Here is a 24,459-nt window from a genome sequence, read left to right as displayed (position 1 = left end):
AACATCCAGATTGAAATAAAGAGTTTTTAATTCTTCAACAGCTTATGGCATGAAGACGCAAACTACGCAAACAACTTCATTTATCTGAGAAAATAAAAGGCTCTTTCGGAACACTAAGACTGAGTAAGAAACAAGGCTTTCAAAACAAAACTCTATTTGAGTTTTGTTTCATTCGTTTATGTACTGAATACATAAGGACTCTTGTACCCAGGCACAAAATGAGCTTCCTCCATACCTCAGCCTTAAACATAGAGTCAGGAGACCCGTCATCTGGGAGGAACTTTGAAAAGAGTCTGCTGAGGTAATTCAAGGTTTCTGATCAGGGTGCCTCTTAGTCCCTTCCCTCTGGAGGTTTCCCTTGTATGTCTGGCAGGGAGGAGACCCTGGGCGAGACCCGAAATTCTCTGAAGGGACTGTATTTCTGCTCTGGCCAGAAAAAATCTTGGACTGTGTTACTGAAGAGGGATATGTCATGTTTTCCCACCGTAAGCTTGTTGCCTCCATTGGGAAAGGTTGGAGAATCAATCACTTTTATGGTAAATTTATACTACATGGTCTCCTGTACTACAAATTCAATAAATTGGGTACATTTGATTTCAGCTGACCTTAACTTTTATTGCAGAGAGAAAAGTCAGCTTTATGACAGAGTAAAGGTAGGGAGTCAAACTCTCCAGCCTCTTTGTCAGATACACTTTACTGTTGCTGGGTTGGACCAGTTTTTGCTTTCATTACTGCCTTATTTCTTCATGACATAGATTTCACGTCATGAAATATTACACAAATACACACAAATATTTTGTGTGTTTTTTGTTCCAATTTGGTTGCTGCAGTTTAGTTGGCTGCACGTCAATGTTGCATATCTCCTTTTCAACCACACCCAAGGGTGTTCTGTTGGATCTGTGAATCTGTCGAATTTGGATTCCACAGAAATACAGTCAACTCGTTGTAATGATCAAATTTGACCAGTTTAAAAATGGTGTTAGCTTTGTGACATGGCGGTCATCTCAAGGGAGGGTAAGAAATACTACTCTGGTCAGGGAGTGTGCAAGGACCAACAGATCCCCCACACCATTACACTACTGATCTAAGCTGTTATAAAAAGAATCCAAGTGATAAAATATCCCAAAATCACAACCTATCATCTGGTTGGTCAGAAAACACTTACAGTATTTGTTGTCTAAGGTATTACATGCTTTTCAACACAGCTAATTTTTTAGTCAAAAGAAATGTACCCTGATTAGAACATGAAATATTTTATGCCCTTGCAAATTTCAAATAAGTGCTCATTTGTTTCCTTTTTCTTTATCTCAACTCTGTCTCCATATTTTTGCACCTGCACTAACAAAGACGATCCATCCTCTTTAATACGCTCCTGCTTTTTCTCTCTGAAAGGAGAGACCTTGGCTGTGCCTGCTTAAAAGCTGATGCCTCAATGAATAGGAGGCCCTTGTTCTTACATTTCTCCATCTACTGCACTGATTGTGTACTAATGCCAACATCAGTCCCCATCTGGTGTCCATCATTTGGATTCAGGGCAGAGCTTGTCCCAGCAGATACATCCGATTAGTCCTTCTCATCGATTTGTGCTGGCTCGTCATGACTTAGTCAACCCAAGGTGTCTCTTCTATGACATGCTGTCTCCTTGTGATTAAGTTTGCCAACACTCTAAGTGCATTGAGTGTGACAATAAAATCTTTAATCTAATATGCATCCTAAGGAGGGAGGTAGTGAGGAATATGGAGAGGGTGGGGGTGGGTAATATTCTCCATGAGTTCAGATGTAAAGAGAGAGGTTTGTGTCAGGTTTATTAATGTAGGTAGCTCAGAGTTTTAAATGCAACACTGGCTTTTTGATCTAGACTGATAAATTTGTGAGTAATGTGTGGTATGAAATAATTTGTCAAATTTGTCAGTTTTTAAAATGTATTTTATACCACGTCTTTATTTCTGGCTCTTTACTGATACTATCATGTGCTTGTGATTACCATCTTCTCAAATAGACAGGACAATTTTTCTATGTGATCCTAAAATATAAATTTCTGTTTTCTTCACCTATGTAGCCCAATCTAATCTGCCTCTGATGCTTGATGTCATGAATGGGGTTACAGACCAAAGTGCACAGAGGATTTTCTGTAAGTGTAGTCGATACTAACCCTGTGACACTGGGCTAGTGTGATACAGCATCATATTAGAGGAGTTGTGTGAGTAAACCTGTCGGAGTAGATCTTTACACTGATACCTGTAGCATTCTTGGCTTGAACAACCATAAATCTGCTTTGTGTCTCTGATGAATATAATGTCCTACAGTGGCTCAATTTTTATGTCCCACATTGCAAACTTTAGTATGTTTTATCAGGATTTTATGTGTTAGATAAAAACAAAGGAATTCTGACAGTGAAAGGAAAATAATACATAAGTTTTCAATTTTTTTTTTTTTACAAATTAAGACCAGAGGTGTGTGGCATGTCCTTAACTCCTCTAAATCGATACATGGAAAAAGCACCTTTCACTGCAATTAGAGGCTTAAGTAATTTGGGGTTCAATTCAACAGTGACAATTTCCACTAATTAGTCTTTCAAAAATACGTGCAGCTCAGTTAAACTGGATTAATAGTATATTTAAGCATTAAATTTCAACATATGGGCTATTCTAACTTAAGAAGATGCTTTTATCTGAACCAGTCATTTTAGTCTTGGCTGCATCTTTACAGTTGCTGGAAGGTGAACCTCTACTCCAGTCTTTTGCAGCAAGTTTTCTTCCAGAATTGCCCTACGTTGCTTTATACATCAACAACTCCAACCAGCTTCTCTGTGCCTGCTGAAGAAAGGCGTTGCCATAACATGATGTTGATACCACCATGTTATGGGAAGATAGTGTGCTCAAGGTGATACTACATTTCTGCAATAGATTTCGTAAAATGTTCAACTTTGGTTGCAACTGACCACAGTGCCATGTTTCACATGCTTGCTGTGCCCTCTAGACCCCTTGTGTTGTAACTTTATTTCAACAATGACCTTCTTCTTGCCACTCCACCACAAGAGATACATTTATCCAGTGCAAAATTTATAGTCGTCCTGTCGACTGATTTTCCCACCTGCAGTTTGAAACTAAAATTTTTCCAGAGTGACCATGACCATCTTGGCAAAATCCAAATAACATAACATGAAGTTTGTGGTTGTGACAAATTGTGAAAAAGTTAAAGGGATAAATACTATTGCCAGAGACTGGATGACATACTGCAATAGTGCATGGTGCAAGATCCCTGGCTGATAACCCTGGTTTCTTTATATGTAGAGTCAAATCTTTTCGTGCACATATGAATAGGTTTTAGCAAGACTTTTCAGACTGTCTGAACGCTGCTTTTTCCACTTAATTTTAGTCCAGTATAGGACCAGTTTGATTAGTCTTTTCAGACATTAGAAGGCTAATACACTCAACCCATGAACACATATTGCACCTACACATAATGACTGCATCTATGTTTCATGTGACAGCACTTTCTATTCTGAAGGTCTTGAACATGCCTTTAAATTCAACTTGCTGTGGTTATAGTATGAAAAACAAGCTATCACAGTCCATTTAATTATATCCATTAATTGATTTAGAGTTTACTTTGTCATACATGATTACTGAAATTCACATCTATTGGAAGATACTGGAAATCTCTATTCAAAAAGGTGGAAGCATCATTTTAATTTATTCTTTGACAATTTGACTTTCTTTTTTCATGCAGGTTATAGATCGTTAATTGGCAGATATTTTCAAAAGGACCTGTTCAAAAGGTCCCTTTCATGTCTGTAATTGCTTGTTGGTGTGCCAGCCCGCCATTCTGACACCAGGAAAACAGAGCTGTGTTTTCACCTCTATTAATGAGTCATTGTTATGATTTCTTTGCTAATTGCCCTGATCACAAAAAAACGGTAGCGTTAATAAAAGTTATAAATCATCCCACCACCCAGCCAGACACTCATTTTCTCCAACCCATCCTCCTCCCGACCCTGGCTGTGTGTGCATGCTGATCACTGAATCTGAGAAGAGGAAAACCTCAGGCTCAGAGCCAAATCCTTGTCATTTTTGGCCAGAATGACTGGAATATATCAAAGTAAAGCTCTTGATGAAGCCTGTTATCCTTTATCAAAAAGACATTACCAAAAAATCTTGACTCAAATGGAATTGGAATATAAAATCTCCTAGGTAAATGGCGTCTATAGGGAATCAGAAGTGATTGTGCCCATCAAGTGTTACTTGGACTATTTATTAAGGAGACTAATAAAAAAGCACACAATAACGGAAGAGAAAAAATGATGAAAAATACATTTATTTGGGAACTATTATAAGAAATGTATCGCCATTCTGTCCTTCTTCTCAATAGTCAAACAGAATTTTTATTTTTTAAATATTAAAAAGATCTTTGCATCACTCTGCTGGAATAAGTGGAAAAAGAAAAAACAATGTTATTACAGTCGCTCACTTGACAGTAGGTGAAGAAGAGGATAAGGATGATTAGGAGAAAATGAAAGCAGCTGGGAGTGTATTCTGAGGGCATATTGAGTTAAACGTGCCTGTTATCAACTTATTGCATGTGAGACAGAGATGAGACTCACCAGGACAGGAATGCAGACACGGCTGTAAAGTGGGTGTGAAAACAACCATGTCCGCTGACCTCTGGGCTGACCTTCCCATCCCTTCTCATCTGGTAGCGGATGTATTTTTCTCTTAAATATATGTTCTGCAAAAACAGAGGAAAAAAGGGGACACTTCTGGGCGTTTGCGTGGCGCGATGATTGTATTTATGTCTGGTTGCAGAATAGCGCCCCTCCTGTCAGTGTGTGCGGCAATAGCTGCAAGCGAACAGCACCGAGTTTACATAAGAAGAAGAGAACAGGTCAAGAGGATTATCTTAAAATATTAGCTGCACTCTTAGCCTCCTCCTCCTTCTCTTGTCTTTCCTCCACCATTTCTTCTCCTTTTCTTCTCCCTTGATGGCCAACAGCACCTGTTGCACAGAAGACACATCAGACATTTAGATGCAGCAGCCTCTAATTTCCTAGATATTACAAGGAGAAATGCAATGAAGCAAAAGACAATTTACAAGACTCTCTTGTGAGTTTTATATATCTTCTGTTAATACCTGGTGTAAAAGTAAACTAAAACAATGTGACTGGCATAAATTGATATAATATTCAATCTACACAAATTGTTTGAGTGGAATGGAATGACCTGAAATTAAACTAAGCTTGTTTTTTTTACATAACTGCATATGAATCTGACTTATTTGTGAAATGTCCTAAGATGAAGAAGATTGGTTATAATTTAGCACTACATAAATTAACTAAATTAAATTTAATCATGTTTTATAAACATTGACATTTCTGATGGAAAATGTGTATATATGGCCTACTTTTAGTGACTGACTGTTTACATGGATATGAGAGTTAAAAAATTTTTCTTTGGAACTCCCATTAAAATTAGAAAAAGTACAATACCTACATTTTCACACTGAAAATAGTTTGATATTACAGTCAAGTTCAGCGAGAATAAGCCTATTTCCAAATTCTCTCCTGACATGTCTGAGCACCCATTTTGAAAATGTTTTTAGTTTTGTACACAACTTTATTACATATTTTTTTAAAAATAATTAAACTGATTGATCTTACAAAAATTTTTTAATGATTCTTGGTTTTATATACAGTTAGAATGGAATACTTCTACAACATTTATGACAATCACAAAACCTTTAAAAATGTTTTACCAAATGTGGTATGTAAATATTTAGCCTGACAACTGTTGTACTGCCTGCGCCAGGCCTGTACAGCTAACAAGCAAAATTAACTTTTCTGATGCTAAACTGGTCAAACCTGGACTCTATTTAAATTTTTACTTCTACAAGTTATTAGACTTGTGGTTGACTTCTTCAACCACAAGTCTAATAACCACTCTTAGCTTTTACTAACTTTATATCTGTCAGCACAGGTGACAAACTTTCCCTGCTGCCCAGGGAAGTGAGCCATATCATCAAGATCAAAAACAGCCACAGTTTTAATGTACAATATGCAAACTATAAATTTTGTACTAAAACGGGCCCCAACATCAAATTCTGCTTTGGGCCTCATCAAACTTTGGGTTGTCTCTGCCTCTGCTGTGAAGCTTTCTGTGAGTATTTCAACCACAGGCAACTATAGCTCGCTTTTTTTCGTAGGCTGAATCAGTGATTCAGAGCTCCGGGGCTTTCAGGGCACTGGAACTCGTCATTCTCCTTGAATCAGAACAGGGAGTTGTTCTGATACATGTGCATGGAGCTTTCATAAACAACCACTCACCTTTTTTTTGTTGTTGTTGCATAGATGGACTTGATGCACCTTCTGGCATTTCCTTTTTGCAGAGAGTTACCACCAAGCTTACATACTCTGCTGAGCTTAAAAAATTAATGGTCATATTTATTTAGTTTTTCTCATAGCAAAAAAAAAAAAAAAAAGGAAGAAGAAAACAGAAGGGTTGTGTATTAAACTTTAAATGTGTAAACACCACTGGAACAAAAACTGTAAACTTAAATGAAAAAAACCCATAAAAGATTATAGATAAAATTATACTTGAAATAATGTATGTTAAATAATTATAAATACCTTAACTTTCTTTTCTGTTTTTAACAGAGACAGTACTTGAGTAATCAGTGTGGGGAATTATATTTTTATGCTTATTTTGTCTCAATATGCATCTAATATATAGAAAAATCTGAGATGGAAATAATAGAAAACTTCACAATCTTATATGATTTAGTGAAAAATAAAGTACAACAAAATGTTAAATAAATGCAATACAAATAGGCTACTATATTATGTGTAATATTTGCTATTTTTTTATTTGTATTTCTTTACATGTGCCGTTTTTATTAAATAGTAAAAAACACTTGCTCTTCTTCTTTCTTCACTTTCTTTTCTTTTCTCTTCTTCTTTTTTTCTTTTTTTACGCCGCGTCCGTTTGCATGTAATTAAATAGCACCGAGCGCAGCTTATCTGTCGGATCTGTCAGTGGAGAATGTAAAAAGCGCTCCCTGTCCTGGGCACCTCGCTCCTCTGCCCCCTTCCAGCTCCACCTTTCTATAATTGAATTACCTCGGTTTTAAGACGTGGGCGGGGCTTAGGTCCGCTGGAGTCACGCCCATTCAGATCGTCGCAAACCAATGGGACTATCCCCCGCTCCGCCGTAACCAAACCCACTCGCTCAGTCGGCGTCTGGAGCTTGCGTGGAGCTGCTACCTCTGTCCTTCTTCTTACCCAGTCCCTTCGTGTCCCGGAGTTTTCCCCAACCCGATAAAAACACAAGAAAAAAAATCAATAACCAAAAGAAAAAAAATAATTATATATATATTTATCAAAAAACAACAAAACAAAAAGAACGGGAGGGACGACAACAGAGCACGCACATGGGAGAGCGCTGCGATTTTTCCACTCCCGTACGTTGCGCGATGGCTTATATATGAGGAGGACACTTTGGAATGCGGAGATAAAAAAACAAGCGTCTCCAGAAGGGAGAGAGAGAGAGCGAGAAGAAGAGAGAGAGAGGGAGAGAGACAGAAAACACAACACGGCCACAGAGACGGACTCCTCCCCGCCTCGGCCGTGACACCTCCGGCGGATCACAGCGAAGAGGATGACAGTGTTTCATTTTTTGTTTGTTTTGGGTTTGTTTTACACGGCGATCTAACGCTGTCAGTCATCATTTTCCTCCGGCACGCACTGACTGACTGCATGGCTTCAGAAAGTTGCCGGGATAATAACATGGACATCTGACTTGCGCCCTCACAGCGTCATTGGACCACATTGAGCCCCCCTCTTTCCATCACGTCTCGGACTAATCTGCGCTTTTTGCGTTTGGAGTGAAGGGCTGAGCAGTTGTCACTTTGGCCCTGACATAGGCTGCACCCAGCAAGCGCAGGGGGGGTTTGACACTGTACAGCGCCACGGGAGACACCGAGAGTTCCGCTGCGCATTGGTGGCTTTCGGCGCTGGTCTCACTTGTTTGTGCATCAGAGGGTGGGGGGGGGACCACATTCTGTCTGGATTCCCCCGTCCTGACAAACCGGCAGAAAAAAAAGGCACATGTTTTCATCGGGACCGTTGACTCCGTAATTTTTGTAACTTCACATTTCCGTCAACTTGAACAAGTGTCACCTCATCCGTCCTCCGCGTTGAATGATCCCATTGCCTCTTTTCTTTCGCTCGTTTCTCTTTCTGTTCGCATTACGTTGATAGCTCTGAAGCAGAAACACCGGTCCACATGTGACTGAGGTCAGGTCACCTGTCCCGGTTCAGGCGCTCCGTTTCTCCTGCCCTCCACCCGCTCCACATATCTGATCCTACCGAGCGATCGACACTGAGACGGAATAGACTAACGAAGTTTTGCTGTAGTGATGCTGCAAGTGGAAATGGTCCTCTTCGTCTGCCTGGTGCTGCTGATGTGTGTTCTAAGCCAGGAGCCCGGATCCAAAGTGGTGGCCGACCGCTACGCCGTCTTCTGGAACCGGACCAACGCCAAGTAAGTGCTGTAGCCGCGCATCGAGCAGGCTTCCCCCGCTGAGAGTGGGAGATGTTTCCCTCCTTCTCTCTCTCCCTATCTCTCTCCGCTCTGAATGAACCATCGCTCTTTATTCTGCGCAGCCAGATTCTATAGGTACAGACCGGCTGCTGCTGAGGATGGGAAAGTACACCTAAGAGATTCTTGGATTCATTTAGTTGTGCCGTGCGTCTTTCGAGACATAACCCGTAAAGTAAGGCCTATTTCCCTGTTGCTAGTTGTCCGCAGATCTACGCAAATTTTTACTGGAGTGTTGTCAGGTATAGTTCTGGAGGAACAAATTCTGTTCTTTTTATGTTTTCTGCTTTTATTCCCGGTGTTTCTACCCGTCTGTTTCCAGCAGCAATAACAGATTAACACATAGATGCAAATCATGTATTTTCTCGCTTCCTAACGCAGTCTGATGATCATGCTTAAAACTTTCGACCGTCGTGGAAACACACGGGTCAAGCGTGTCAGAGCTGCGCTCTACATGTAGATTTGAAATATTTAGTAAAAGTCTTCACATTCTACAAAACTTGTGCTTGTACAACCAGAAAGTCTATTTTAATTCATCCGTTAATATTTAAATCTTTAGATCCCTCAGTGATAAAAGTTGTATTGAATTTTGATTACAAAATACCAAAATAAAAGCATATAACCAAACTAAAGCTCAAATGTTATGTAGTATTAAATTGTTAGTATTCAAACTTTTAAATTTTTGTTCCTACATTTAGGTCATAATCCTAAAATAGTTTCTGAGAGTTGTGGTAAAAGATCTTTGAAGAAGAAAAAGCCAAATCAGATTAGACTAATTGTTTTTCAGATTATTACACACAGTTTCTATTTATTTATGTTTTTTGAAATTATGCCAAATAGTTTGCCTTATAATTACTTTGAACAACCCTGGTGCTGTTGAAAATTAAACAAAATTATTGGAGGTGTTATTTTGAACCTTGAATAGTTTTTTGAAAAAAAAAAAGGAATAATTAAAAAGGCTGGAGGTTAAAATGTACTTTTTTGTTTTAGCTTAGTTTTTAGACCTTATGAAAATTCTTATTGAAAAATCTGCAAAGTTTTAGTGTAATAGTCTCATACTGTATGCTTTATGTATTAGAGGAAGGGACTAGACCGCTGTCTTAAAGCTCAAAGGTCCTGATGTGTTGCTCTAAAACAAAGTCTTAAAACATTGATCTAAAGATGATGCACACTAACAGAAAAAGTGCAACCTTTCACTAAAAAAATAAACAAAGCAAAAAAAAAAAACAACATCTGTGTGCTGATAATAAGGAAATAGAAATGTAAAAGTTGTTGAATACGATCAAGCACCTTTCAAAAAGTTTCTCAGACGTGAAGCCTCGTTGCTCCATCTAGTCCAAGCTCTTGTAAACTGTTTGTCCAGACAGCATTTCCTTCCAAAAGTCCCTCATGGAGCACACTGTACAGCCTTGTCCCCAGCTTATTAAGTCTGATCGCCGCCTGGCAGAGTTTACCGAGACCTTTCACTCAACTGCCACCAACACTTAGTGTTTTATTTGTTGACCGAAAAAAAACCCTCCTAGTGAGCAAAGTCATTAATAGCACACGGCGAATTTGTTAAGCAACCATTTACATTGAGTTTGAAGTTTGTGAAAACATGACTTATTGCTTGAAACCATTAGCGGCCAGGGTGTAAAAATGGAGGGGCGACTGTATAGGCTCCCAGTTGGAGTCCGGGGGCCAGTCCTAGCCGGGTGTGTAGATTCCCAGCTTGATAAACCATGGAGCATGACTGGTGTGGTCTGGGTGCCCATAGGCAGACTTACCCTGACTGTTTGTTAATGGAGCACTGTCTTTAATGAAGGTAAACGCAATCTTGAGTTAGATCTTGATGCCTACCATTGATAGACACACATTCACTGGGCTGTGCTATTTTTTCCCGAAAAAAAAAGAAAAGTTTTGAGTTGACAGGCTGCTTAGTTAACTTGATACCTTCCAGATGTGCTGACAAGCTTTCCTGCTTTCTATGAAGGGGGAAAATATTGAGATTGAAATAAATCCACTGTTAATCTCAGATGTGACCCATTACCAGGAACAGGCGCAGAGAATATTCTGATATTGCTCTGATCTATATGCTCCGCTCTCTTTGAACTCCAGTAAAACCTGAGTAATAGATAGTTTCCTGAGCCTCATCTGTTTCTCAGATTGAAATTCGCCTGAGGAAAGGAAACAGGTTTTCACGGAGGCTGCAGCTCTGTAACAGTCGGTCCGCACTACTTTACTCTGAGTGGAGTTTGTTTGCCTCTGAGCCCTGCAGGGGTTGAGAAGCCAGAGAGGTAACTTTTTTAAAGTACAGAGGGAGAGCGTTAGCAAACTTATCGTATTGATGAGTCAGTTAATAAATATCGAGTCCCTTTCCAGCTGCATTACTGTAGAAAATTGGTGTGGACCTGGAACTTGGCTGTGTCTGCTTTCTTTTTTTTGTCATTTTTTGTGCTTCGACTGAGGCTGAACGGTCTCACTGAGAGCACGGCTGCTTTGGAGAGCATTCAAGCACACAAACAGGCACACTGAGCCAAAAACACATGGTTCATATGATGGCAGAAAATATCAAATCAGGTGACTTGCGAGGATGATCTAAAAAATGTAGTTTAATGAATAATTTCAGTGTTATTTTCTATTGTAACGATGCTCTTTGTATATGGACCATATGCATTTAGATTTTACTATTTGAAGAAAAGTATGTTTTGGGTTATTATTTTAGATGTCCAAAACAGCATCCAAAGTCTGGCTTGCAAAAAACACATTTTGACCAACTCTGGTGTATTTAGTGTTTGTTAAAAAACTATAAGACATGAAAACAATAAAAGGAAAGAAGAAAAAACAAAAAAACTATTTGTTTCAAATTCTTGAACATATTTTCTAGTGTCAAATCTGACAGAAATGGAAGAAATTACATGATCATCCCATTAATGAATGAAATTATTTATCCATGTCCTTTAAAAAAAGCTCAAAACAAGTACATGCTTTTGGTTGACGCTTTATAGACTAAAAACCAGCATTCTTAGTTTTTTTGGTATTCTTAGTTTTCATGCATTTGATGAATAGAAAAAAAAATCTATCTGTATCTGTCCTTCTGATCTGTGATCAGACCCGATTAGTTTTGTTGTAAAAAAAACCTACAATTACATAAAAGAGAAGAAGAGGATTTGAACTCTGATAGATTTAGTAAATTAAACAAAAACCAGTTGAATTATAGGTAACCCCACATGTGTGTCAAACCTCTTGACTTCAACACTTATCATAATTAATTTATTTGCAACTCAAAAAAGTACATCAACATGCTGGCTGATAAGTTTATTGACTGAAAATGTTGGAAGTGCCAAGTTTAGATGAATAACCAATCAAGGTGGATCTCTGATTGCCCACTTAATTCATCTGAAATGCACAGAAAGAAATCTCTAAACAGACACTTTCATGTGCACCAAAATAGCATTAAAAACTTTGTCATGTCTGCTACTTACTGTGTAATTAGGAGTTCAAAACATTATGTAGTGACTACAAGAAAGTCTCCCTGAAACTGTCTGGTTGCAATATGCTAAATTGTTGTAGAAAGTTTATTCTGGACAAAGACGAAAAAAAGAGGGAAAAAATTAATGTGCAAGTTAGTTTTACTTTTGTTCTCATTGTTGGTAGACAAAACACACTATAGCTCACATTTTAATCAGCATCATACAAGGAATTGTACATAAAATCTTACTTTAGTGGATTTTTTTCATAGTTTTTTGAATGGTCAGATTTATTGTATTGCGGTGTAAGTTTGTAGTGTTGCTATTTGTGCTGGCCGTGCCTCAGTACCTGCGTTTGTGAGGTAGGTCATTTTGATTGAGACTGAGGTGGGGTTCCTTGTGGTTTCGCTCGCTTTTCTCCAACATTATGTTTCACAACTACAGCATGAGATCAAGAACTTGCTAGTTGTTTTATTCTGAGTAACACCTTAATTTTCCACCTTTCGGCACACTTTCATTTGCCTTTTTATTTCCTTTTCTAATTTATTACAGAGGGTTTAATATCAAAAACTTACTCTAATTGCTGGTTAAGAGTCATAAAAGAACTTCTGACATCTTCCGGTGTAAAAATGACATTTATTTTGTCTGTTTTTGCATGTATTAAGACTAATAGGAAAGAAGGTCAAGGGATCTAACAGTTTCTCGATTGTGATTTCAAAAAGACAGCAATTCCGTTTTCCTCTTTTCCCCTCTATGCCTCTTCCCTTTTCTCCTGTGTCGCCTCTAAACTCTCAGCTGAATCTCTCTGTCGTTCTCTCCCCTCTTATCCCTCGCCTGCCTCCATCTCTTCTCGCCAGGCACAGAGAATAAAAGAATACAATTAGATATTTTCAGAGTCCCTCCACGGTTAGATGGTAGGGAAAGAGCCTCAGAGGTCATACTCACTCTGAGTGAGAGAGGTCACACGCATACGGTGAGAAGTAACGAAGCAGAAAGTTGGCCAGTGAATGTGAAACTAGCAACTAATAACTCTCCTTGAAACGTAAGGTGTTATTAGCACAACAGGCAGATGGAGGTTTTGTCCATGGATATTTTTCAAGGTGATTTATATTTTGAGGCAGAATACGACTGTAAAAATTACTTCCTTGTGATGACGTTTTCACATCTTTGAATGTAACTGGAGATATCCACTCAGTAGCTGTGGTTGTGGTGTTTTTGTGCTCTTCTTGAAGTCACGTCTGCTTTGTCTTTTGTGCAGGTTTTGGGGGTTTAAATGTGTCTGTGCATTTAAAGTAATTGTGTGCTTAACAGAGTTGTTTTTTGTTGCGTTCAGATTCTCAGATACTAGATAATTCGCAGATTTTCTTTTCTGACCTTTTTTTCTCTATTTAACAAAATGTGGTTGCCGGCAAGGGTTATGTGCATGTGGTTCGCTAAATATGTAACTAAACATTCAAATTTAGTTTAGAAATTAGGCAGGATTCAGTTTCTGGTGTCAAGAATAAAATCGTTTCTGAAAAGTTATGGTTACCAAACTGTTCAGTCATACATTTTTCTGGATGTTTTTTCTGAGAGCCTAGAGAAAGTGCTTGAGTTTCCAGAGTTTTCTTTAGCTGTTTGAAGAGAAGAGAAGCACAGTACTGCTCCTAACCCAATTGTTGCTACCCGCCGTTGTTTAACTTTTTCTTAAGTTACAAATAACGGGCAATTGTTCTGTGTGGAAATATATCTGTTCTCAAGAAATTGGAAACAAAAGGAGCGCTGCCTTTTTTTTACTCCTGCTAAGGTTTTTTTAAACTACATGGGAAAGGTACGGCTTGGAGTTGTTTGCTAAGCAGTCAGCTCACGCAGCACAAGATGAGAAAAAAATATACTATCGCTGAAAATTGCCTCTAATTAGGATTAGCTCATATTTCTTGACTATTTGCTTTTCCCCCTAGTCTCTGTTACCATCTCAGCCACTAGAAACATACATTAGGTTTTCATCCAAATAACCAACTATATTTTACATGTGCTGAGCATGTAGAATATGCTCTCGCAATATATTATCCCCCAAATATTCTGTGTTTTGTAATTATGATTTTTGAGATAACTGCAGTTCAATATATTGTAAAGCTCTACCCAATATAATAGTCCAGCTATCACAGCCAGTATCAACTTGCTTTACTTCTGTAATGCCGTAAAGAGCAGAAAGACTAAGAAAAAAAAAAAACATTACATAGTTTTGCTGGTATAGTAGCAAGTAGCAGAATCAAACAACAAAATAAACAAAAATTTTATAAAAAATAAAATTTAGTAGCACTAAATACAACTGTAATAAGCAATCTACAATTATAGCAGCAATAAGGAGAATTATCTATATATATATATATATATATATATATATATATATATATATATATATGTTGTTTTGTTTTGCTGAGCAGACCATATTGGCCCTTGCCCATGAAAAAACAATAAAATAATTGTATGTCAAGTTCTAAATGCATCAAAATTTGAAAGCATTTAATTTAATAAAAATGATCAATATTAATTGCTTTCCCATTCTCTCCTTAATTTTCCTAAAGGTTCTCATTAATTACTGCCTTTTTTATGTCTGTGACATTGGCGAACACGGCATGAAAACGGCAGCCAAACAGAGAGCGGAGGGGGGGACAAATGTGAGTCGGGCTGTAGAAAATTCAAACAAGACACAATAGAAGAAAAAAACCTAGCAACAACTGTAACGGCAACGTTGCAAATGTAATTCTTTACTAGGCTCTAAATGCCACCTTATATTTTCTCACTAGACCTGTAAATGCATTTCTGTTTAAATTATATATATTTTTTGTCACAATTAGGTTGAAAATGAGTCCAGCAGGCAGTAGTCAATGCCCAGTCAATGTGTTTTAGCAGAGCAGCTGTTCTTCAGTGTGCAGTGGAGGAAGGGGGGAGGACTCTTGGCCGTGACCCTTGTGGAGGTGCTATGCGGCGGACAGAAGCAGCCCTGTCGCCTGGGGTGCTTGGTGGCTGGGCTGCAGTCGTGGATATGCTAATCCTGTAAAAGGCAGCCTGCAACTGGACAGAAAGGAGATTCCTTGTAGGCGTCTGTGTGTGCAGGCTGAAAAATTAGAGCGTTTAATGACCTAAAGCTTTTTGTGACCTTGCATGAGCAATTTATAGAACTCTTCAGCTCGTTTTTTAAACTATAAAATAAAATGTGTTTTCACAATTAAATAAACACTGAGCGGGCTAACAAAGTAACAGCATTAATTAAGATGGAATCATAAAAAAGTTTCCTTACCCTTCCAAGCGTGGCAGAAGTTGTTCTTTTCCTGCACTGACAAACGGAAAAACTATTGAATGGCAGCTTCGTTTCAAGCTGCATGTTTCACTCGCTTTTCCCCCCACACATTAATGTCTAGGTTTTTGTTTCCAGAGTAATCACTCCAAGGTCAGATCAAGTGCTGAAATGCTGCTATCAGCCGAGCGATCTGTCTTTTTGCCCCCTTTTCCAGCCCACGGCCCTCAGTCTGTGGGGGAACATTATATACTGCTCTTCTCAGAAACAATAAAATATTAACCATCTTATGCAGTGCACATATGCGTAACTCTTGATTGAAAATGTCTTTTTTAGTATGTAAACAACAAAAATAATGTACTCTGTGTTTCTGCAGATGCATGTACTTATTTATTGGCATTTATTAAATTTCTTTGTTCTTAAAATATTAAAGATTTAAGATAAAATAACTTTCAATTCTTTGCTTATGTCATAGCAAAAGTACTTTAACAAGTTTTTTTTTTTTCTTGAAAACAAAAATCTACACATAGAAGCTCATGTTTCATTATAAGACACTGGAGAAGGATTGATTGGAGGTTAAAACTTGAATCGCACCAAAGATGCTCTTTCATGGTTAGAAAAAAATGCCGCTACCACGCCCATCTTTATCTTGTCTGCTTTCTACTATAAGATGGAGGCTTTCCAGCAGCTGTTTCGGCATAGCTCTTCCTCTCGTAACCAGAGAGGGGCACTACTGGGAGACATCTGATTGCCTACAGTGCCTGCTCTGCGTTTGAAGAAAACCATTTAAGATCTACATATGATATGAAAACGGTTTCTAAGCACAAACTAGAACTTCTGTTGATCTTATTCATGGTCAAATTTCCATTGTGTTGCAGACATTAGATCTCCATGTGTTGGGGCCAAAAGGGCCATTGGGTTTCAATTCTTTTTTTTTCTTTCGTCACTGCTCTGTTTGACTGGAATTTTTGACGTGGACGGTTGAGACTGCTCCTTTTTTGACAGCCACATTTTCCACAGATAACTCCTTTCATGGTAGGCTGACTTCAGGCTGTACACTGCGTTTTTCCTTATTTAACTTGAGGGGGGCTTGCGGGGTAGTGAATAGATGTTTTTCTAGCTGGGCAGCAGTGTGGAGAATAGATCCCAGAAGAGAACACATCTCCAGCTTGTGAATAAAGACCTAATTGATGGTTCTAGCCAGTTGTAAATGACTCATGAGGTAATTCGTCTTCTCAGGACAGACTGGGAAGCACACATGTATGGTTGTGTGGGCCACTGTTCCGTCAGAATTGATGCACTTTCAGACTTTCAGATTTTATATGTCCTGAAAAAACACCTTTTAGCCAGTAATATGCGCTGTTTTAGCCAGAGATCACTTTTCAAGTCTGTATGTATCAAAGCTTCTCATGCATATATTGACAGAAAGGGGAAAATGTTAACCTTTTTCTTAAAGTCACTGTTGTGATGCTGATCCACTGACCTGAATATAAACAAAGAGTCAAGCAAAGTCACCTTCTCATTGTTCATTCTGCGGCCGTGGCTGCAAGACCTGCCAATAATAATCTTGCTGTGTTACACTGAAAAGACAGTAGATAAAAATACAAGCAGCCAATAACACTCCCCATCACCACCACCACCTGCCTCTCATCTTCCCACCCCAGTGCCGGGTTGTGAGCCTGAAAGGCGACCATTGTCCTGCTTTCTCTTCCCACTCTAAAAAAGCCTGAGCTTCAGGTAATATGTGGATTTTAGGTGAAGGGAGAGAGACAAAAAAGGGCAGATCACAGGAGTTGGCATGGACCAGGTTTGCATTGATAAGATACACCAGTGTTTTAAAAAGTTATGTTTTCAAAACTGCTGGAAATTTCTGTCATACTGTTCTCATGGAGTAAAATCCTTTCAAGAATGCATTAGAAAAATACAAGAATTTTCTCCAGTTTTAAGAAACTCAAAGATGCATTCAGTCTTTTGCAGCAAGTTTCAAGCAACATACTATGATGTATATCGTGTAAGAATTGGACAGAAGGATACCAGAGCAGATAGCCTGTCTAAACACTTGTTGTACGCAGCGTGTTACTCTATAAAGAACTAAAGAGTACAAATTGATAATATGCACATTACAGGTACTTTTATTGAGCTATAACAAAATTTGCTGTTATTTTATATATTTATTTATTTTATTATTTAGTAATTATAAATATGCTGTAGTATTTTATCACCAATAACGATAAATGTTGCTTTTTTGTTTTAAATTAAAGGAGCTTTTTTATTTTTTAGTAAAGGTTTTACTGAGAATGTCATACTGGCCCGTTTCTGGATAGAAAAAGGGAAAGGCAACGAGAGAACAGACAGCCAAATTTGTAGCTTGGTTTATGGACTGAGCGGCGAGGAGGGCAAATATGAGGATAGATGCATGGGGCCAACTGTGGCTCAGTGGGAAGAGTAGTCGTCTTGCAATCTTAAAGACGCAGGTCCGAGTCCAGCTTCCTCCTGTCAGCGTATGTGAAAAAAAGTGGCTTTTTCCACTCACTTCCAAGTGAGCTGCTTCCCCTTTGCTTTAAACCATCCAATTCCTACCCTCCTCCTTGTCCGTCCTTGTTGAGGCTTAAAGATGCATGCAGTTTGCTGGCTGCCTTCCTCCCTGGAGGTGACAACGGTTGGTTTGTTGGTTGGTTGGTGGCATTTCTCCAATGGCCATACTCTGCATCTTCACCCCAATGAGATGTGGTTTTCATGGTGTGGGTTTAGTGACCCTGTGGCTGTTTTCTGCAGAGATAGGATTAAGCCCACAGGTTTTAAACCCTTGTTTTGTTTCCTCAGACAGCTTGGACCACCACACACAGGGTTGTGTTTACTTGGTGGTGGTGGTGGGGGCTAGTGGTGTGCTGGTCAACACAAAGTTGCATCTTACTCTTCACCTATTGTGATACATCGCACGCTGTGCCCTTGAACGTGTATTTTCCGTTGAATCAAAGTCAGAAAGCTGAGGCGTGTGCAATGTAGCAGCATAATGGAGGGTTTCTTTCCACAATGTCGCATATCAGCTGCAGGGACAAACTGGAGCAATAAAAACAGAGTTAGTTTTGTCCTCAGTCATAATTTACAAAAGAAGACCATAAAATTATCTGTTTGTTTCATTGTGATGCATAATTTGGCTCATTATGCAAGATCATAATTCAAATAATTTGGAAAACAAATCTTATTTGTTTTGCTTGTCTTTTAGTTTAATCAGTTTATAGTTTTTACTAATTAGTACAAGGAAAAAAAACTGTCAAACTGTATTTGAGGAATAGTTTAGAATTTTAAATTAATTACTATTAACTTGAGCTACTAATACTTAAAGAACATTAAGTTAAAGGTCTTGCACTATTCTGTTGACTGACTGTACAACCTTCTCTGATAACTGCAAGAGGAGTGTGGAAACAAACAGTTGATAAATCCCATTTAAAAACGTGTGACACTGCATAGAGTCCATCATCCTCAGTGAAAATTGTCTTTGATGCTCAAATGAATTGGAGTTTGTGCATCGACTGTAGGGGTGTTTTTGTGTGCATGCTCACGCATAGTTATTTGAGTTGTCCTGAGCCAACCTCCTCTTTAATGAAGCAGCAGAAACACAAAGTCACTACTATAGCAGAGCACAGCACTATTCTTGACCCATTTCTTCAAGCCTGCTCCTCTGAGAGCTGCTTCATAGTTTTCTCATTTTGTGAGAAAACTATGAACTATGAAGTTTTTTCACACACACACACGTGCGCACGCCCCCACACACCCACAGTTGGTGTGTGTATGTGGGCGTGTGTTTGCGTGTGTTTGTAAGCACAGTAAGAATACTGGCTAATCATCAATGACGCTTATGTGCCCTAGGGCAAATAGTACCCTTCTGGTGCCATTTTTGTGGTAATAAACTGTCTTTTGTAAAACTGAAGCACTATCTTGTTTGCGGTATCATTCTAAATTATTATTTTCAGCATCGTATATTTTTTAATGGTCATTAAACCTTTTTTTCCTTTAGTGCAGGTTGGGTTTAATCATCTGTTGTTCAAAATAAAAAAAATGACTAGATTGGTCAAACATGAACTTATTAAGCATGGAGCTTTGATTACCAAAGCTTAGTGGGGCTTTGATACCCACAACATGACTATAGTATACTACAGTTTTGCTTAACTTAGCACTTTATTGCAGTTTCAGTGCTAAAACCTTTCACAGTTTTTAATAGGTTTAATCTTGGTCTCTACAAGCCTGAGCTGAAAATGTCTTCAGCAGAAATCTATTAAAGCGCATTTAAAAGCCCTATTTTTTGGGGGAGTGAGAGTTCGAAATTAGGACCTCTTGAGAAAACAACACTGACTACATATTTCGTGAACACAGTTTGTGATTTTCCCAAAGATTATGCAATATCTCCTTGTCCTTTTGAGCCAGATGTATTGGTAGATCCCTAATAAAAATATATACAGTACACCTCTGCTTTGGAAAGGCAGTTCATTATTTCTTTAGTAAGGTTTGAGTTGCAGCAGATGTGGTATTTATTCAGCTTGTTTATTTTCTTCTCTTAAATCAGTGAGCAGTGAGCTTTGGAGTGCAGCAGCCTTTGAACCATGGCCTATCCCATGACTGCAGGCCGGGGTATTAACCCAGAGCCACTGAGAGGCTTAAAAAGCCATCAGCTCATTGTCCGGAGACACAAAAACCCCCTTCCTCTAAAATCTCTCCCCCATCCCTCTCTCCTCCTTTCCTTCTTCCCTCTTTTCTTAAGAATGTCTTGAGCTGGCCTCTGCTGGCATTCATATTAATCAGTTTTAAGGTTCTAATGAGATAAGTGAGACTTAAGGGGAGTCCCCAAAGTGGCCTAAGTCCACCAGATAAACAGAGGTGATGAGCGCTGCCTATAGCCACATCCTCAGGAGTGTGTGTGTTTTTCTCCAGGATAGTCATGCATACAAAAGTTTTAAAGTCCTTAATCTCTCAGTGGGGCTTTGATAACCAAAACATGACTAAACCAGGCTTATGGAGGGAACAGTCATCACCTTGCCTTGTGAAAACGATGGAAATAGTATTGTTGATTTATTTCTTCCTCTTTTTGAAGTTACAGAGAAGTTAGTCTATTTCCAAAATTATATCTTTTTCAGATCAGTAAGTACATTTCTTTGTCTTAACCCAAACACTCTCTCCATTTGCTCCTCATCCCGCTAAGTATTCATAGAATATATAGGTCAGTGGGTTTCTTTCTTCAGCTTCCCTCTTTGCGGCATATTGCTCTTTCTCCTGCCCTCCTCTTCCAGTTCCCTTGCTGCAGTTGCCAGATCTGTAACTGTGTTGTCCTCAAGACTCGGGGGGTGTTGCTGAGTTGACCAAGCGCACAGCATCGGCATTAGGCTCAGAGTTAGTGCTGCAGAGGTTGATAGACAACTGATACATCCCAGTTTTTAAGCCCTGCTTATTTATGAATTTAGATTTTTTTTTTCTTCCTAACCATGTTTTTCATTTTCACCACAGCAGTCCGAGTTCATCATTTTTTAAAACTTTTGAATAAGACTGCAAATATAAAGCAAGAGTGTATAAAGTCTAATTGAACAACTATGTGTAAAAGATAACTTTTTGTTTTGACAAAGTAGAAGTAGAAGTTTTAGGTTAGTTATTAAAAAAGTAAGTATACAAGATTATAAAGTTTTTGAATACTACAAGTAAATGTACTCTGCTATAAAAAAATAAACTTTGAGGCTGTTTTACATTGCACACTCTGCTGGAAGTTTCCTGTTGAACTGGTGTCGTGGTAGTTGTGGTGGAGAGGCAGGACGAGACTCCAGAGAGTTCAGTTTCACCTGCTGTTCTGTTCCTCTGGGCCACAGGACTCCAAGACCGGAGACATTCCAGCCAGGATTAGAGCATGCATGTCAAACGGAAACGCAAATTTAGGGGGCAAGCAATGTGCCTTTTTTACTCTTTTTCTTTTTTTTTTTTTTTGTCTGAAGTTGAAATCATTTTTTTCCCTACTACTGTTCGTAGAGTTTCATATGTATAGTCAAATATTTTTTAGATGTAAAATAAAAGTGATAACAATTAAAGGAAGCACCTGGGTTTACACATTTCTATAAAAAAAAATTTATATTTATGACTTGCTCTTTTACATGGGGCAGATTTTATTTATATAAAAAATGAGAATTTAGTTTCAACACAAAAATGCTAATATGATTTATACTATAGTACAGTGGTTCTCAAATGGGGGTACGCGTACCCCTGGGGGTACGTGGAGGTACTGCAGGGGGTACGTGAAGCTTTTCAAAATATCTTTAAAAAATCAGTGGGCTCCTCATAAGTCTTGGGAAAAATTATTTTGTAAAAAGTTCGATAAAATATAAATGTGTGTTCATGCACTGAAATTTATATTCAGTACTTAGTTTCAATATCCTTTAAAATAAAACGGTTTGACTGGTTTTATACCTTCCTGGTGGTCACCGTCTTCTGTTTTTCTTTTTTGTTTAACCATGCAATGTTTGTAATATGGATGTATTTGTCAGGTTCACTGATATAAGTTGTTTGGCTTTAATAAACCAGACAGTGATTTTATAGCACTGTACCTCTTTTTAATTCCAAAAATGTTTTGCCCGTGTCAGGGGGTACTTGACTAAAAATATATTCTTAAGGGGGTACATCACTGAAAAAAGTTTGAAAACCACTGCTATAGTATATCTTTTGTGTTTGGAACAAGAATTTTGGCTTCTTTAATTTAAACAATATTTTTAGGTATTATTAGGGTGTTATAGAGGCATTATTAAAACTTTTGGTAAAATTCCATGTTGGAAAATTTGTGGTAAAGTACTTCCAGTTTGGTTTTTGAAAAAAAAAAAAAAGGAAACCACTGTTTATTATATATATATATTATTTCATAATTCTCATTATAAATCTTGACAGCGTACTTGTTTTTCAGGTATTTTTAATGAGGTACAGGGATGAGGTAAGCCAAAAGCCTAGGGCGAAATGTGTCATTTTTCTGACACTAGAACAGAGTGCGTGCTTGGCTTTGGGTGGAGCGAAGAAATATTTGTTGCTGTTTGATATTTCTTAGAAGAGCCGCTAATCGTAAAACATCCAGTCAAGGCAGAAATATTTAGGGCTTGTTGATGGTAAAGCAAAATCTGCTTGGTTACTTAAAGCAAGCAAGTTTCATAATGACCGCCATGATCGTACGTATATGTTAGTTTCAGTGATCTCTTTAAATGTAAAGATGACTTGCTATTGTTCACATTGTAATGAAATAAAGGTCTGCATGTTAACTCTAAGACATGTGCCAGCTGACAGGTAGGTCTGTAAAGGTGTTGAGGCTTGTCAGTCCTTTGATGACAGCAGCTTTAATAATGCAGCAAAGGCAGAGTTTTTAAAAATCCTTTTTCTGGGATGTAAGGAGCCATCTGTACATTAAGTCTAGGTCAGATCGTGTCTGCTGCTGTACATTAGCTTCAGAGCCTTTCTGCCTGTATCACTGGTAAGAGGAACATGGCACGAAGATGGTTGAATTATTCACACTCATAATCGGCCTTTATGTCCTGCTGCCAGGCGTAGTCCCACTGTTATTCTAGTGCATAATTGATAGTGCTCAGAAGTGGAAAAGTTAGAATAGCAGAAGTAATGCGAAGCGAAAGTGTAGTCAGGCAGCACAAGGAAGGGAAAGGGAGGGAGGCAGACCCCAATAGGAGTTTTTACACCAAGCTTGTGTTAGCCTTTACGGGGCTTAGGCCCAGCCTGCATGAGGATCGCGTGTGTAGGCCAGCCAGACTTGAATGGAGAAGAGGGGGGCAGTGGGATAAGAGGGGGATGAAAGGATGAGGGAGGGAGAAGAGATGGGGATCCAGAGTAACAAGGTCTGATGTTGAACTGGCCCAGAATGTGATCTTTTTCTTTCCCTAAAGTTATGCTGGATGTGGACCATGGGAAAACATAAAAAATGAAAACAAGATGATTTTGATGTTATTAAGGAACGTAAATCACAGTTTGCTTTTTGTTGTCTGGGTCTAGTCCAGATTTCTTTTTTGTTTTCCCTGCTACTTGCTGAGGCAGGTTAGGGAGGCACTGACATCACATTACAACAATGCGATACTATGATCAATAAACGGCAGCCTCCAGAGAAGAACAGAGACTGGCTTTGTTCCAGGAGTTAAAGGGAGAAATCAGTTGAAAAATAACCAAACACTTAAACTCTTTAAAATGTTTAAAGACTTTCTACCAAAAATAGGAAAAATACAAATTTAATAGAGATGCACTAATTCAAATTTTCCTGGGTGACATTGATTTCTGGTTTTCTTTAAGGACTAAAGAATCGCGTGTGTAGGCCAGCCAGACTTGAATTGATTAAAGTGTTGCATGCATTTTATCATCAAATTAATGTATTTTTTCATATCAAACGATAATAACTGGAGCACATACTAAGGAAAGGTTTATAATGATTACTTCATTTATTAAAGGAAAAATAGCTATCCAAACTCTACATGAAAAATAATCTCCTACCTTGCTAAAGCGTGATTTAAGCTCAATTATTCACATTTGTTAGAAAGCTGAGTTGAATTTAACTAGCCACACTAACCCAGACCTGATTACTGCCAGATCTGTATAATTAAGAAATAACAAAATCAATGTGTGTGCTAAAAACACATTGATGGCATTCACACAACAAACAAAATAAAGGTTTTGGTGTAGCCCAGTCAATTTTGGTACTTATGTCTGGCATGACATGTAATGGGCTGTTTATTTTTGAAAATGATTGAAAATTGCTCATTTAAAGCAATTTTACAGAAAGTGGGCCATTCTTAGCTTTGATGCATTTAATACATTTAGATTTTGATAATTCAGGTACCTGACCTGCCAATCATAATCGATTATATAAAAATTGTAATTGCATTGGTGGATCCATTAATAATTTATTTTCAGCTTTTCTCCACATGAATAGTATTCCTTAATTGTCTTTGTGGAATGAAACTGTTCCACTGAAGTCTGAATACGTCTCAGGTGAGGGTGTTAACATGGCCCCAGGTGTAGTCTATTTAACACCTCTCTAACCTTTGACAAAGACATGCTAACTGCTGCCTAGCTTTGCCTTTTGTGTTCCATAACAAAGCCCCTTTAGCTCCTAATAACTCTGCAG

At 38.3% G+C, this 24,459-nt stretch overlaps 1 protein-coding gene and 1 long non-coding RNA gene across 4 annotated transcripts in view; one reads left to right on the top strand and one right to left on the bottom strand.

Moving 5' to 3' along the window:
- Positions 1–5,226, bottom strand: part of LOC114154221 (uncharacterized) — a 43,595-nt gene extending 38,369 nt beyond the window's left edge. For both annotated transcript variants that reach the window (XR_003597523.1, XR_003597524.1), the window contains exon 1: positions 4,604–5,226. This is a non-coding gene — a long non-coding RNA (uncharacterized LOC114154221). The remainder of the gene's footprint in view (positions 1–4,603) is intronic.
- A 1,830-nt stretch (positions 5,227–7,056) lies between these two features.
- The window catches only part of efna5b (ephrin-A5b), a 117,827-nt gene continuing 100,424 nt past the window's right edge, over positions 7,057–24,459 (top strand). For both annotated transcript variants that reach the window (XM_028033099.1, XM_028033097.1), the window contains exon 1: positions 7,057–8,534. In XM_028033099.1, the coding sequence (XP_027888900.1) occupies positions 8,410–8,534 (125 nt within the window). In that variant the 5' untranslated portion in view covers positions 7,057–8,409. The remainder of the gene's footprint in view (positions 8,535–24,459) is intronic.

The sequence above is a fragment of the Xiphophorus couchianus genome, chromosome 12, assembly GCF_001444195.1.
Source record: "Xiphophorus couchianus chromosome 12, X_couchianus-1.0, whole genome shotgun sequence".
NCBI classification, from domain to species: domain Eukaryota; kingdom Metazoa; phylum Chordata; class Actinopteri; order Cyprinodontiformes; family Poeciliidae; genus Xiphophorus; species Xiphophorus couchianus.
Note: the sequence above shows the minus strand (reverse complement) of the source record. Positions and strands in the feature narration are given on the sequence as shown.